Here is a 15,246-nt window from a genome sequence, read left to right on the forward strand (position 1 = left end):
GCGTGCGCAGCGGCCATGTTGCTACCTGTTACGCTATAACTCCTAGCCGTAAAGCAAGGAGTAGTGGAGGAAGGTGCGACAGTGTTAGGCAAGTGGCTGTAAAGCGAGGTGTGTTGTTGACAGCTGTCTGGGCGAAGCAGGAAGTGAGTGAATGAGAGGGGGGAGGGGGTGAAGGAGACCCTTTTGCTCTGTGGGGAAGGGGCAGGCGGTCAAGGAGCTGTTGGGGGGTTCTGGGGGTCACGGAGCTGGGGACAAGGAGCCGGGGGTTTGGGGTGCACAGGACTCGAGGGGAGTGGGGGGTATGTAGGGCTGTGAGCAAGGAACCGGGGGGTCTGGGGCCGTAGGACTTGTGTCAAGGAGCTGGGGGAAGTATGGGGGGCACAGGGCTTGGGGAATTCTGCGGGGCATATAGAGCTGAGGGTGAGGAGCTGGGGGTTCTGGGGGTAAGGAGCTGGGGGGCAGAGGGCTAAGGCAAAGAGCTGTGGTGGGTTCTGGGTGGGGGAACAGGTGGTGGGATGTATGGGGGGGCAAGTGCTAGAAGAGACTCTTGAGTTGTGATAGCATAGGAAAAGCATGAACGGGGCCCTGAGAAGTGTGCCCCCTGAGGGGAAGGTAGGCCATGTGCAGGTGGGAAGCCTGTGGCAGGTTGGAGACTCTTGGGAAGTGAGGGATTGGGGATCATTTGGGGGATGGGGTGGAGATCTTGGCAGAATTGGAGGGAGCAAGCTGAGTCAGGAGAAACAGAGACAGGGGAGGGGGGTGAAGAAGGCATGGTGGGGGGAGGGGAAGAAGCTGAGTTATACAAGCTGCCCCTGGGAGATGCCCCAGTGACCCAAGGGTGATGCCTGAGTGATCCCATTATAAACTGCCAGCTCCGTCTGGCCTAATGCACTGATTCTCTTTAGCTTGGGCTAAGAGGGGACGCAAACAGAAATGAGCAAAAGCAGGAGGCCACCCCCACCACCAGGACGCAGTGGTGCTGCCAAAGCCAGACAGGTGAGCCCTGAGCTCCTCATCTCTGTCTTCTCTGTCTCTGACCCATCAGCTCTGCTGTAAAGTTCTCATATGTTTGGTATGTGACTAGGCCATTGTGCTTTTGTCAGAGTCTAGATTTTCTAAAGCAGCTGCCTACTCTGGCCTGTAGTTTGCAAAGCCCTTGATCTTGTTCAGAAAGAAAGGTGTAATTGAGAGAGAAGATTACTGTCATTCATAACGGGCAGTGGTCTTTGCACTGTGGTTGAATGTCTGTCCTCCTAGCTTGCTCTACTAGCAGGAAAACTGGACAGGTCAGGACCCAGGTGGTCTTTTCTTACACCTCAGGAGGGAAATCAGACTATCACTTGGAAATCTTATTGGAAGGGTTGACAAGCCAGAAGTAATTGAAGTAAATGGGTCATCTTCATATCTCTCTCTTCTATCTCTTGGGAGTAAAATAAACCTAGATATAAAAGGATGCATTTTGTTTGGTTTTTCTGCTAAAGACCAATATGTGGAATTGTAAGTATATGAGAAAAATAATGGCGCACAGAATTTTAGAGCTGTTGCATGCCCACATTATCTTTTGTTACCCTAGAATTTTCAAGCAGAGTTTCTGCTGTTAATATTAATTTGTTTCAGTGTAACGGACCAGAAATCTGTTGGGATTTCTCATAAGTGGCACGTGGAGAGATAAGCAGCAGGATCCTTGGAGATTGTCTCCATCTCTTATTTTTTTGTGTCAGGATTTCATTACACACTTGTGTAAATTGTAGATTTATATTCTGATGCTTTTGAGTGAGTGTCAAATAATTGTTTATTGCCTAAAATGCCAAGGCAGGGTTCAGCTGAAAACATGTGAAGCATGTGGGTTTTAAACATGGCTTCTCTCAAACAGAATCAACTTTAGATTTTGAAAATCCTTTCATGCTGTTTATACTGTGCATCCATCCCTTCCCATTGTTATAGCAGGTGAGCTCAGCTGAGGGTGGGAACTAGAGGGACCCCCAAGAGACAATTTTAGAGGAGTAATATGGGATGTCTTGGCATAGATGCTAGGTAAATTGGCGATTGTGGGTTGGATGGGTGGGTGGAGCATTCTTCAGAAATTCTAGCGTGGGAAGTTCTGGGCAGTATTTTAAGTCTCTGGTATCATTGGATGTTAGCACTAGAGGCTTTGTGGACACTTGGCTATGTGTTTTTCATCACACTGCTTTGTGTGTTGAAAGGTGGAATGGCCGCAAACATCTCCTTCAAGTGTGCATTGCCTTCTATTTATTGCTGTTCCTTGTCACTAGTAACAACACTGGGCTCTTAGACATCTCAGTCCAATTACAAATGGGGGAGCTAGTTGTCATGATGCCTTTATAAAGATTGTCACAATGTGCAACTCTCAAAGTCAGAGCCCTACAGTTGTCCTATGCCGGGTGAACAGTTAGTGATACCTGGCACAGTCCTTCCCTCTTGTCATGGGATGAGAAGGCTTTGTGTCAGGCAGATGAGCCCTGGCTGTGGAATCCAATGAGCTGGGAAGAACGTATTCACCATGCCCTTTCCTTGTCCTCCAAGAATTCTGCTCTCAGTAAAATTTGCTTGTAACCCATTGATCACAGGCTATAAAACCTCAGTAGAATACACATTTTATCAGCTTATGTCATGTGTAGCTGGCAGAAGCTGTTTCCTTACTTTCAGACCTTTTGAAGGTTTGTTGTACTGGTGTTTGCCTCTCTAATAGCTTATGAGAAGCAGCCCTGAGTAGAATCCAGCCATCTGCCAGGTATTAGTGGCTCATGCATGCAGGATTTCTGCTCGCCTGATCTGTACTGTGGCTGCCTATCTCCATTCCTTTGTGCTTTTTCTGACCAGCAGGGATAGGGTTAACCTGTGCAGGCAGGTGCTAGAGTGTGAGCAAGTCAAATGCACCTATCAAAACTGATGGTGAATTCGTCCTTAAACCTGTGCAGTGGGAGGGAAAGGTCATTTCACACAGTGCTTCCTTCTGTGGAGCTGAATGAAAGCCAAATCTCCCAAGGCAGGGCAGGGCAGTCCGTCACTCATGAGGCAGCCAGCCACCCCTGCCCATGCTTGGGTGGAAGCTGGAGCAGAAACCAGGTTGCGTAACACCTGGCTGTAGGACCAGTCATGTGAGGCAGCCAAAGTGCTTTATGTACATTCATTGAACCAGGCCAGACTGTTAGCAAAACAGGGTTACCCTTAGCTTCATTCTGATGCACAGAGATGCAGCAATTTGTCTGTGGCAAGGCAGCAAAAGTGTGCACTCAAGAGTCCGGACTCCCAGTCCCTTGCTTTCCCTATGATCCTGTGCTGGGAAAGACAGGTAGAGTTCCTGTCCTTCATATATGGTCAATCACCAGAAAACACCAAGCCCTATTAGCTGGGAACTGAATCCAGGCACCAGGACCCCATGCCTTAATGCAGGCTTGTCCAACATATGGCCCGCGGGCCACCATGCGGCCCACCGAGCTGTGACGGGAAATGAAAGTAAACACTGTTTACTTTCGTTCCCACCCCTTGTGCCTCCCTCAACCCCTCAGCAGCTTCCTAATGGCTGCCGAAGGGCTAGGGAAGGGACAAGGTTGACGTTGCTGACACGGTGTGTGTGGGAAGAGGAGTAGCCATGTACCGCTTGGGACAGGATGAGCCTGGCCGGAGCAGCAGGGGCTCAGCTGCACTTTCCCCCTACCTGCACTGGCTAGTCCCGAGCGGCACACAGCTCCGCCGCCACTTCTGCTGGCTGGTGCTGACCCGGGCGGGTCTGTCCCATCCAGAGCAGCATGCAGCTGAAGCCAGCTTTCCAGGTGCTGCTGGGGATCGGAGGAGAATGGCCGGGTTGGCACTGGCCAGCAGAAGTGGCGGCAGAGCCGTGTGCTGCTCGGGACTGACTGGCGCAGACAGGGGAAAAATGAGGCACCTTGGGCTGAGATTTTTAAAGCTGAGTCAAAAGGCCAACTTCCATTAAAATGAATGGGATTTAGAGGGCTCCAAATCTTTTATGACAACTTTATAACATGCCTATCTACCCCTTTTTGCAAATGTCAGCCATAGTTTGGAAGCTCAGCCAAAGAACATAAGAGCTTCTGAACATAAGAGCATAAAAAGTGCCATGCTTGGTCAGCCCCATGGTCCATCTAGCTCAGTATCCTGTCCCAAACAGTGGCAGAGGTGGATGCTATAAAGGGAGAGTTTTGAACTGGTTAGATCCATTTCATTGTCACTTCCCGCAACTTCATTGGTGTCAAAAGTCACATGACATCACTTCCTGATGTGATACCACTTCCTGTGAGGTCTTTGAATATGGCTTGCTGGCCCACTGGGTGATAAAAAGTTCATGATCCAGCCCCACATTCAAAAAGGTTGGACACCCCTGCCTTAATGTCACCACTGGGTACCACTTCTTCAAATGGTCTGTTCTCGGCGGGGTGGGGCGGGGCTTAACCTGTGGCATGAGTGCTGTCAGGAGCATGTGGCAGATTAGGGAGAGGGCAGGCAGCGCAGTGGCAGAGAGCAGAGCAGCCCATGAGGCAGGGGGCAGGAAGCAGAGAGCAGGGCAAGGGAAGGGGATCAGAGTGGCAGTCTGGGCAAGGCTGATTTGTGACCTGTCTGCCAAAAAGGTTGCCCCCCCACTAATCTGTTCTATTCCTGAAGGAAAGTCCTAACTGGCAGGTAATCTGTCATCTCCTTCAGATGGGTTTGCTGGTGGACTTCTCTGCTGATGGGATGATGGACAACGATGATGGGGAGGATGACAATGAACTGGAAGCTGAGTTCATGGCTATTGTTGGGTGCCAGCCCAACTTGAAAGGGAAGCCAAAAGGGAAAAGTAAGTGGTGCCCAGCTCTGCACACAGGATCCATCTGCTCTGTTGTGATGTATCGGCCCCTCGGAGGACCTGATTGAAAGGCTCTCAAGCTGCCAGCTTCCATGGCCTTGATTTCAAGGCTGCAAAGGAAGCCAAGAGGCCAAGTCAGGAACAGACCTCAGTGCTCCCAACTCCCAGCCTTGAGGTCTGTTCATGAGGTCTGTCTTTGCTTCCAGCCCGCCAGCCCAAGTGCTAACTTGTAGTGAAATGAGTTGCAGCTTTCTTGCCTTCTTCCCAGCTCCTTTACCCATGGATGCAATCGAGAGAATGGCTGCTTTCTGCATGAAAGACCTTGATGAAGAGGATGGAGAGGAAGAGGATAATCTGGAAGATGAAGATGAGCTAATGGTAATATACCGTAGGAATGGTTTGGGCTGTTGTGCAAAAGGTCTTGTTCACTGGCTGATGCATTTAGAGAGGGCTCTGAGTGAAAATTCTTGTGTAGGAACAGACCTGTTCATCCCTCCTGCCCTGCCTGGGAATCATGCTACTGAATTTTGCATGTAACTGCATTATGGCTCTAGCCATCCAGAAATCCTACACTGTTGCCCATCTCTAGCTATTGAAGCAAGCGGTTTGATTCCTAGATACCCATTACCTCCAGAAAGAGGGAGTTTGATCTCCCAAGCACCCTCCCCTGTAATGCTCAACCTCTTTAGACTCAAGGCACCCTTTTACAAACTCATGACACCCCTTTATAGACTTGAGGCCCCCTTCAGAAAATACCAGCTTCTAGGTTTTCACTCACTTTTTAACCACAGAAAAATAATAGAGGAATTCTTCCATTGCAAATAATTCAGAAACACACAAGGGGGCAGAATATTTTTAACGCTATGGGTTCCTATTTGAAATCTCTGGGTTTTTCTTGTGAATCACATTTGCACACGTAACAGTGCTAGCATGGCATCACACTCCATGTTGCTATCCTTGAAAGGATCTTAAGGCACCCCGTGGGGCCACAGCACCTTGGTTGAGAATTAGTGACACCCCACACACACACGCGCACACACACATTTTGACACTGGAGTGTCTGAACTTCTCTCTGTTACAGGCAGAACTCAACGAAGTCCTTGGTGAAGAAGAGGAAACCCAAGTGGCCCTAGTCCCTGCTGCAAAGGTGAAAAATGCTGCCCCCACCCCACCAGCCTTGTTTCCCGTTGAGATCTTCCCACACCTTCAAATAGGTCATAGGACAGATCAGGGCTGGCTTATGCTGTGTCTCTGCTCCATCATGGTTTGCAGGTCATGTCTGCTCACCCCCTTGGTGCTAAAGAGCATGTGGGCTTTTAGCCTCTCGCACTGCAGTTCCTCTGCTGCTTCATTTGTCAATGGGGGTTAGACCAGGGGACCCTGGAGGTCCTTTCCAGCCCTGTGATTCTTGCCTGGTTCCCATCTTCACTGAACTGCAGTATCATTTCCCTACTGGCGCATGCATTGATCTTCTTCCTGTTAGTGTCCTTTTAAAGGACCTTCAGCTGGCTCAGGACTGACACTAAATGAGGAAACCTCCATTGCAGGGCTAGTGAACCCAGACCCAATGCTCTTGTGCTGCCTGGTATTTCTAAGGTGCTGTCACGTTACCAGCAAAGACCCCTCAGCCCTTGGGGTTTGGTGCTAGAGGCCACAAGCTCTGGGCCTGCTGTTATCTTGTTTCAGCTAACAAAAATTTGCAACGTGGAAATTTTTTGAGGGAATATTGACTGCCTCACCCTCTCAACCATCACATCTCCAAGAACCATTCCAAGTCAAGCATGAAGATAGTTTGTGAGTTAATAGTTTCTCTAAGAGAGCAAGATAGAAATTTGTTGTGCAAACGCAGCTGGCCCAGTGTAGAGCAGCACTCCAACACCCATTGGGGGAGTCCAACCACCACATTACAACTGTTAGTTTTCTCTCATCCATGTTTTTCTAGTTGTGGGTGTTGTTTGGGAAATTTACTCTTGTTGTTTGTCATTTACTATAAGCTGCTCTGAGCCTTTCTGGATAGAGCAAAATATTGTTATTGTGGTTTGGTTTTGGCTGTGGTTATTGTGGTATTGTTTTATTGTTGTCATTATTATTTACAACTACTACTACTGTTGTGGTGTTGCTGTTGTTATTAAGCTTGTTTTGTCACAAAGAATAATTGTAGCATGTGAGCACCTCAAGCATCACCAGTGCTTGGTTTGTGAACAAAGCTTTCTCCTCCTCTTCTGTGGGCTCCTGCAGGCAAATGAAACTCCTGCTGAATCTAGCAGTTCTGAATCTGCTCTTGTGGAAAGGCTGGAGATGTACAAAACAGCCATCACTAACGCCAAGCAGGTGGGCGACAGTTCCAAAGTGCGTCGATATGAGAGAGGCCTCAAGGTGAGTGCTTGGGGTAACACACTTGGAAGCTGTCTGGTAGGGCAAGAGCCTTCTGAAATTCAAATTAATTTTATTTGAAATGGTTTGACTTTAAATGTACAGCAATAGACCACTCAGTGTTATAGAAAATCCAAGCAATTACTGTCTTCTAGTCTTAAAAATGTGTGACTTAGTGGATTTGGGGTGGGGGGTGAGAGAATGTTGAGGAAAGACTCTGGGTTTCTCATTGCAAATCAAGACTGCAGTTTTCAAGCCACTCTCAGACCAAGGCCATTAGCTCCTGCTTTTCCTGTTGGCAGGTTCTTTGCTGACATTCTGGCTAATGTTTCAGCTTCTGTTTTCTCTAGTTTCTGTCTAAAATTGGCATTGAGAGAGACCAGAAGCTTGTAACTTGCCTATCTGTTGACTTTGTTTTTCCCAGACCCTAGAGAACATGGTGAACTCAGTGAGGAAGGGCAAGAAGATTAACGAGGAGGAGATCCCACCGCCAGTGGCTCTTGGGAAGACTGTGAGTTCACAGCAATCCTCTTCTCCCGGGACCACACCATCGCTCCAGCCCTCTACCCCTGATGGAAGCTCCAGTCTCCTCAGCCATTCTTCTTTGCAGCCGCCTGCCACCACCCCTCCACAGCTGCCCCAGGCAACATCCCCCAAGACACTGCCTCCTGTCCTGCCAAAGCCTAAGGTTTTGCCAGTCCCTGCCTTACCTATCAGATCCCCAGAGACCCCGGAGGAAAAGCCTGTTCCTTTGGCCCCATCTCCCCAGGCAGGTAGGAACAGGAGATCACTTCATTCTTTCACATTGCAGGGCAGAGAAGGTTGGGCCTGGGGGTATCGTAGAAATCATACAGAAGTAGGGCTGCAAGGGACCTCCACAGCTTACATCTAATCCAACACTCTTCTTGGGTAGGATAATCCCTATCCAAACCATCCTATATAAAAAAATGTGACACAACACAAGATGATATACCCTAACCTGCCACAAGTAAAGCAGGGGAACCATGATAGCCAGTGTTCTGCTTCTATAAAAGGTTGTTAATATATGCTTAAGAGATCCTAGATAGCGAGCATGCCTCCCTACTACAGAGAAAGGTAAACCCCCCAACACCAGTCCACGCCAATCTACGGGGGAAAATTCCTTCCTGAACCTAAATGTAGTGTCCATCTGACCCTGGGTGGAGGGACAAGACTGGCTTTAAGTCCCAGCAGGAGCATTGGCACAGCCCAGTCACCATCCCTAGCCTAAGCTGCAGCTGATACCTAATGCCTCTGAGGAAGGTTTAAAAATGCCCTGACATGTAGCAGAAAGGAAAGGGGGCAAACAGCAAAGCCCATAAGCCTGGGAAATACCTATAGTAGAACACAGGCACATCTCTGTGTGATCAGATTACCCCGGTACTGCCTTGGGTGACTCTGAAGTTTGTGGAACGTGCGCTTGACCCTCCATTCTCCCTGTCCTCAGGGTCTGTGAGTTCTGGTCCCCAGGCACTCGTCCAGGCCAGGCAGCGGGAGTACAAGCTGGCAGCACTGCATGCCAAGCAACAAGGCAGCATTGAGGAGGCCACACAGTACTACCGCATTGCCAAGGTATGTGCCTGTCTTGCCATGCTCTTAGCCTCTCAGCCACACCCAGGGAAAAGACTAACATAACCGGGCTACGTGGGGGTACCTGAGCTGAAGGAAGCACCTCATGCCCTAAATGAGGCAGCCTGGTATAGTAGAAACATGGTGCTGTATCCTGGCTAGTTAGTTGGGGTATGAGATACGGCATGATAGCACACCATTGTCTCACTCAGCTTCCTCAGCATTGGTTCGGGTCCCCAGCCAAACAATTGACCCTCAGTGCTCAGAAGAATGCAGGTAAATAGGCTGGAACTGGGGCTGGGGCTGGGACGTGGACATGTTTGCAACTGTCATCCACTTCAGCTATTGGGATGCTCCATGCTGAGGTTGAGGTGAGTGCAGAGATTGTCCACAGACCAACTCCAGGCTCCTCCTGACCAAAACAGATAATGCATTGCTTCGTTCCTACTAGTTCAGCACTGCTTGGAGAGGAAACCTCTAAAAACATAGTTCAACTGCCAAGCCAGGAGCCAGGACACTTGGGTTCTGGCTCTAGGAGAAGTGGTCTAATGACTGGAGAAAGTAGGCCTGGTCCCCCAGTGCTTGTTTCAAACCTTAGTCTGCTGGAAAGCCCCAGCAAGATGCTCCAGCCCCTTGCCTCAGTTTCCCCACTGCAAGATGGAGCTGGATTTGCAAGGCATCTCCGAAGGTTGGTAAAGCACCGTAAGTCCCATGGAAGAGAAGATTCCAGGTAAAACCTGCTGTCCCTTGGGCTGTGTCTTTCAGAGCCTCGACTCCATGTTGGAAACTCTGGGTAAGGGCCAGGCAGTGGATTTGGGCAGCTTGCCACCCCCTTGTGGTAAGACCTGATACTCACTTTTGCCAGCCAAGGGCCTCTGGGTTTTGTGAGGGAGGAGGGTTTTTCAAGCTGGCTTTGGCAGTACAAAGGAGGCAGTACAAAGGAGGTTCCTTGGACCATCCTAAGATTGCTGTCCTTGGATCTGGCTGGGTTCACTCCATGGCTGGAGCAGGACATGGGAGTTGAGTCTCTGGTTCTGCTCCAGCTTAGATTTGCCATTTAGCTTTCCTGTAGGGAGAGCAAAGAAGAGGCTTAATGATAAGTTTGAGTGTCTGGCTTAGAAGGTGCTGGACAAGGCAAGTGGGTCCTGCTTTTTGAGGAAAGCCTGGAACCTGGCTGGGAAAGCACAGCCTCCCTCCACCTTGATCCTTGAGGCTGATTCCAGCTGCCCCTTCCTTCCGTTGCCCTCTGAGCTGTTCTTTCACCCCTACAGACCAGCTGCCCAAGAAGCTGTTGTCCCCGTGTGCGCAGCAGTCCCCAGCAGCAATGCCGGCAGCTACACCCGAACCTAAGTTGGTCTCTCCTGCCTCAGGTGTGGCTCTTTTGTAGCTCTGGGGGTACCTCAATGCCTTGTTCACTTTGCAAGTTGCCCTTTGTCCCACCTTGCAGGCTGTGGGACCCCTGAGAGGACTAGAAAGCAGCTTCACCCTTTATGGCTGCCATCCATCCCACCTGCCCTTCCTTCCTAGCCTGTAGCTAGAGGGCAGACTTGCTTTTGAGGGGGAAGAGAGGGTCCATTTCAGATCCCCCCAGTAAGCAGTCTGGAGCTTCAGGCTAACCAGAAAATGTTCATGTCCCCAGGGCACCTAGGTCCTGGGCATGCTATGCTGGGAGCCTGCTCATTTTCCAGCAGTTGCAGCAGCTGCTATTAATCAGCACCAACCCTGGGGGAAGGGGTTGGAGATAATTTGCTTAGGGGCTGAATCTTGGTGTGCTGAGGCACCTGCTGTTACAAAAAGGCCAGGGATGGAGTTGTGGGTTGCTGGGAACTGAGAAATAAGTAAAATCAACCCACTTGCTGCATCCCTCCTGCCTTCCTTTCCGTGAAACAGACATCCCCCCACCACCCCGAGACCTGATGGAGGCCCTGCAACAGAGGATGGAGAGGTACAAAACAGCAGCAGTCCAGGCCAAGAGCAAAGGAGATGACCGGAAGGCAAGAATGCATGAGCGCATCGTGAAGGTGAGGAACTGGCCCATCCTGGGCCACAGCTTTTCCATAACTACATCCTCCCCCTTTTAAATCCCTTACACCAGGGTTTGTCAGCTGGGGGTACGCATACCCCTGGGGGTACTTGGGAAGACCCTAGGGGGTACTTGTGGGTGGGTGGGGTGTGGCACCACCCTGTGCTGCCGCCTCCCAGGAGCATCCCTGGGGGGGTGGGGGTGGGGCCGCGAGGGCAGCAGCGTCCTTCTGCGGGCTGCACAGGTGCCACTCAGCTGGCTAGACACAGGGGTTGGGGAGGCTTGTACATGGTGGCCACTGCCACCACCCTGCACTGCCAGTGCTCTGCATCCAGCCATGCACCATCCCCCGCCCCAGCTCCGCATCCAGCTGCCAAGGCTACACTTATTAAAAAAGGTTGAAAACCTCTGCCCTACACAATTTCACTTGGCTACTGTGCCTGTCGCTTCCTCCTGCTGCTGTGTTCCTATGCCCTGTTACACAGCTGCTATATTCTGCCCCAGAGACAGCTGCATTTTAGTGATAGATGAAAAGTTCCAGTGTCTCTCTCATTCATGAAGTCCATTGGTTTTGCTCAGTATCTTGCAAAGGCAGAGGGTGGAACTGAGTATTAACAACCAGCATCATGGCAGAGGAATGAAATCATGGAAGAATGGAAACCTGACCTTGTAGATCCAAACCAAATTCTGGCATGGTTGTAGTCTAATCTGTCATAGATGCCTGGGGCATGGAAGGCAATCCAGTGGACTGTAGACTGAAGTAGCTGTCTTCCCTCACCTTCTGCCATCTGTCAGCAAAGGGAAAAGAGATAATTGATTAATGCCCTGGAATAAATCTGTGACTATCTGTAAAAGATAGAGACAGCAAGCTGGCCATCTCATTCTGATTGATAGATGCCTCTCCCATAGCAGCTTGTATAGAGTTCCCTTCTCATATCTCTCTCCCTGCCTCCTGGCTCTTGCCTTCTTCTTGCATCTTAAGCTGTTTGGGCCTGGGACTTATCTTTTGCTCTGTTTCTACATTGCCTAACACCTGGCCTCATAGCTTGTGGATTCCTAGGTGGTGACACACTGCAAACAGTCTTAGTCATGATTTCCCTTTCAGCAATACCAAGACGCCATCCGGGCCCACAAGACAGGGAAAGCTGTGGAGGTTTCGGAGCTGCCTGTCCCACCAGGTATCATCCCAGTTGTCTTTGATGCCAGCTTGGAACAGCAGAGAGCACTTTCTGATGCCTTTACACAGGCAAATTTCACTTGGCCCCAAAGGCAGTTCATTCACAGAACACACGGTGTTGGCAGCAATAGGTTGGCCTCACCTCTGCATCAGTCCCATCCTGGAAGGATGTCCCCTGTAGGTCCTAGAGGGGAGTTCAATCTGTGGCCTCTTCTGCATTTTGGTATGAGCTTTGAGGCAGCCTGTGTTGGGGTGTAATTTGTGCTCAGTGCCTGAGCTTCACCCTGAGGATTGATGCTTGCAGTCTGCCAAGTGGCCTGCTTGCTCCCTGTAGTGTGCCTTGACTTAGAGGCGTATCTGGTCTCAGTGAGTGGGAAGGGGATGACCTTATGGGGAGCTGTGTGTCAGATCTCCCCAACCCCCTCTTCACTCTGCCCTCTCTCTACCAGGCTTTCCCCCCATCCAGGGCATGGAGGCTTCGTCAGGGAGCCAGAGCATCGTGGGGGTCCTCCAGACAGCCATGAAATTAGCCAATCAGGAGGACCGAGAGAATGATGAGGAGGAGGATGAGATTCAGGAGACAAAGGTCAGGTCCTGTCCAGCCAAGAGCCCCTGGTCTGTTAGTGACAAGAGGGATCTGTTCAGAACTTTCCCCATCTTTTATTAGCCAGTTTTATTCCATGTGGCACCTGCCATGTAGAACCCCGCTGACTGTGAGTGCTGTGGAACCTGTCCCCTCACCCCTCCTGGGTAACTGGTAGGGGGTGGAATGTAATGTACTGTAAGCCCCACAGCCAAGGAGGAACCCCCTTCCTTCCTCATCCAGCTGACAAATGTGGTGTTCATCCCTGTTGGATATCGGAACAGGGAGAGATCATTGGGCTGATTTCAGTGTCACGAGGCTAATGGGATCTGCTGGTCTGATCTAAGTGTGTACATGTGCATGTGTGGAGATACTGGTTCAGCCCAAGATAGCAGTCTGGCTAGCGTCAGGTGGAATCACAGTGGCACTGTATCAGTGCTGTTCCACCTGGGCTGTGGTGTGAGTTTCGTGGCTGACGCCAAGTCGCACATCAGCTCAGACACTGTGCATGGGGCTGTAAACAACAGGCAAGGGCTGTGTTTTGTCTGGGCTTTCTTTGTGCACATTGCTGGTGTTCTGGAGCTGGTGTCTGTTCTGGGCAAAGCAGCTTCACTAACTCTTCTAATTATTCCTGTTTCAGCCCCACCCTGCACTGACAAAGCCAGCTGCTGTGTCTCAGCCCAAGCTGCCATCTCAGCCTGCTGCCCCAATATCCTCGGCTGGACCTGCAGCACTGCACCCAGCAGGGACAGCAAAGTCAACCCCCAAGGCCAACACCAGAGGTATGTGGGTTTTCTAGTCTCTGGGATGCCAGTGCCAAGCCTGAGGCTGATTCTCAACATGGAGTTGTTTCTTTGTGCAGGTAGCCCTTCTCCACCCCTGCCTGCTGAGCCCAAGCATGATAGGTGTGGCTCCCAGGCTGCATGTTGGGAGCTGCATTAGAAAATAGAGGATTTGCATGTTTTAACACTGAGTCAGGCTCCTGCAGTGACTGGTGCTCCCACGTCTAGGCCAGTTGCAGCATGGAAGTCAATACAGAACAAGCTGACTACCTCCTGGCTGTTGGAAATCAAGGGTTCCAATCCTGCAATGATCACACTATTCTCACTCTGTCAAGCCACACCAGAGAGCTTCAGAGCAAGAGTCTCCTGCTGCTTGATTCATGTGGCGAGTTACCAGGAGACTGTAACCTCCTCATCAGATTTCCATCATTACCTCCATTGTCACTTACTCAGACCCACATCTATCCTCCCATACCCCTCTGTTTGGCTGTGAATTCACTGAAGGCTGTCTCTTGGTGACAGGTGCTGCCGCATGAGTGATGCAGCAGTTTGGGTGTAACTATCCGAGAGAGACTAGGCACCTGGTGTCTGACATTATTGACCCAGAGCAAAGGCTGTCCCAAATCACAAATAAGCAGTTAATTAGTGAAGTCCTCATGGGTGATGCCAGTGTTGCCCACCTTGTGTCCTGAGCTGCAGCCCCCAGAGACAATGGGTGTGGGATTCCCAGTGTACTAATCCTCCTGTTTCTAGCTGCTGCTGCCTGTAATGGGCACAAATGTGAGGTTCATGGAGCTGTTCAGGCATCCTTACTTCCCTTTTCTCACCCCCACAGCCCAGCAGCAGCTGGTATTCCTAGAGGGCCGGAAGAAGCAGCTGACGCAGGCAGCACTACAGGCCAAACAGAAGAATGACATTGAGGGGGCCAAGCTCTTCCTACGCCAGGCCAAGGGCCTTGACCCAATGATTGAGGCAGCACACAATGGCCTGCCCGTGGACATCACTAAGGTGAGGAGGGGAGCTGCCTTCCATGCCACCTCTCTCCACTCCCTCCTAATGTGCTGCACAGCATTGCTGTGTGCCGTTCAAACAGTTGACAGGTCCTGCCCCAGAAGTGGCTGAGATTTTAGCATTGAGTGACAGGCATAGCTTTTATCAGCAGTTTAAGTAAGTTGAGAATTAGGTGACGTGGACATGGGTGGAATTAGGATTTTGAAATGGGGGGTGCAGGTGATGTAGCCCATCGTCACATAGAACACAGGATACATTTTTTCCCATGAAAGAAACTAGAAGCTTTACTAATAGGCTAGGAGATGGCATTTTATTACTCAGTTTAAGATCATTTAAAAAACAAATACACCTATTGGAATGTATGCTAATTTACTAGATTTATATAAAAACTAAAAAAATAAAATCACAACAAACTAGGCAAAAAATCTTCAAAAGATATAAGGGTGGTCTTAGTCCTGTAGTCATAAAACAAAATCTAGCCTTCTTGAATGTCTTGACAGTGCTTTGTCCTTTAAAAAAGAGACTGTTGTGAACACCTGTGCAGTGGAGAGAGATTAAGAGTAATCTGGCAGATGATAATAAGCCATAAAGTCAATGGACTCTCACCGCTGCCTGAATAGCAGTGCCACTGCTTATCCTAGGGCATTGGTTTCCCAGCAGGAATCAAAGGTGGGGAGCAACTACACAGATTGGAGGACTGGACCAAAAGAAATGTCATGAGGTTCAGTGAGGACAAGTGGAAATTCCTGCATGTAGGGTAGAACACTCCCATGCATCAGTACAGATTGGGGCCCAACTAGCTAAGCAACAGCTCTGCAGAAAAGGACCTGTGGGTTACGGTGGACAATCACAGAATCATAGAAAATGAGGGTTGGAAGGGACCTC

The 15,246-nt window shown here is 50.0% G+C and overlaps 2 protein-coding genes across 6 annotated transcripts in view; both read left to right on the plus strand.

The window, feature by feature from the left end:
• The window catches only part of ALPK3 (alpha kinase 3), a 121,477-nt gene that overhangs the window by 86,530 nt on the left and 19,701 nt on the right, over nt 1-15,246 (plus strand). The window lies entirely within an intron of this gene.
• On the plus strand, nt 11-14,659 carry LOC109288808 (coiled-coil and C2 domain-containing protein 1A-like). Of its 5 annotated transcripts, none has more exons than XM_019504572.1 (15): nt 11-143; nt 873-996; nt 4,681-4,816; nt 5,094-5,203; nt 5,907-5,972; nt 7,064-7,201; nt 7,623-7,971; nt 8,664-8,788; nt 9,551-9,623; nt 10,057-10,155; nt 10,673-10,806; nt 11,914-11,986; nt 12,435-12,571; nt 13,209-13,350; nt 14,186-14,659. In XM_019504572.1, exons 2-15 carry the CDS (start codon nt 934-936, stop codon nt 14,470-14,472), a joined length of 1,932 nt encoding a protein of 643 aa, XP_019360117.1. In that variant the 5' UTR covers nt 11-143; nt 873-933; the 3' UTR covers nt 14,473-14,659. The 5 variants fall into 5 exon arrangements, with proteins under 5 accessions (XP_019360117.1, XP_019360116.1, XP_019360118.1 ...); XM_019504571.1 differs by having other exon boundaries at nt 895-996; XM_019504573.1 differs by having other exon boundaries at nt 95-143; nt 906-996.

This window comes from Gavialis gangeticus, unplaced genomic scaffold, assembly GCF_001723915.1.
Source record: "Gavialis gangeticus isolate Ggan-Ray unplaced genomic scaffold, GavGan_comp1, whole genome shotgun sequence".
NCBI lineage: Eukaryota > Metazoa > Chordata > Crocodylia > Gavialidae > Gavialis > Gavialis gangeticus.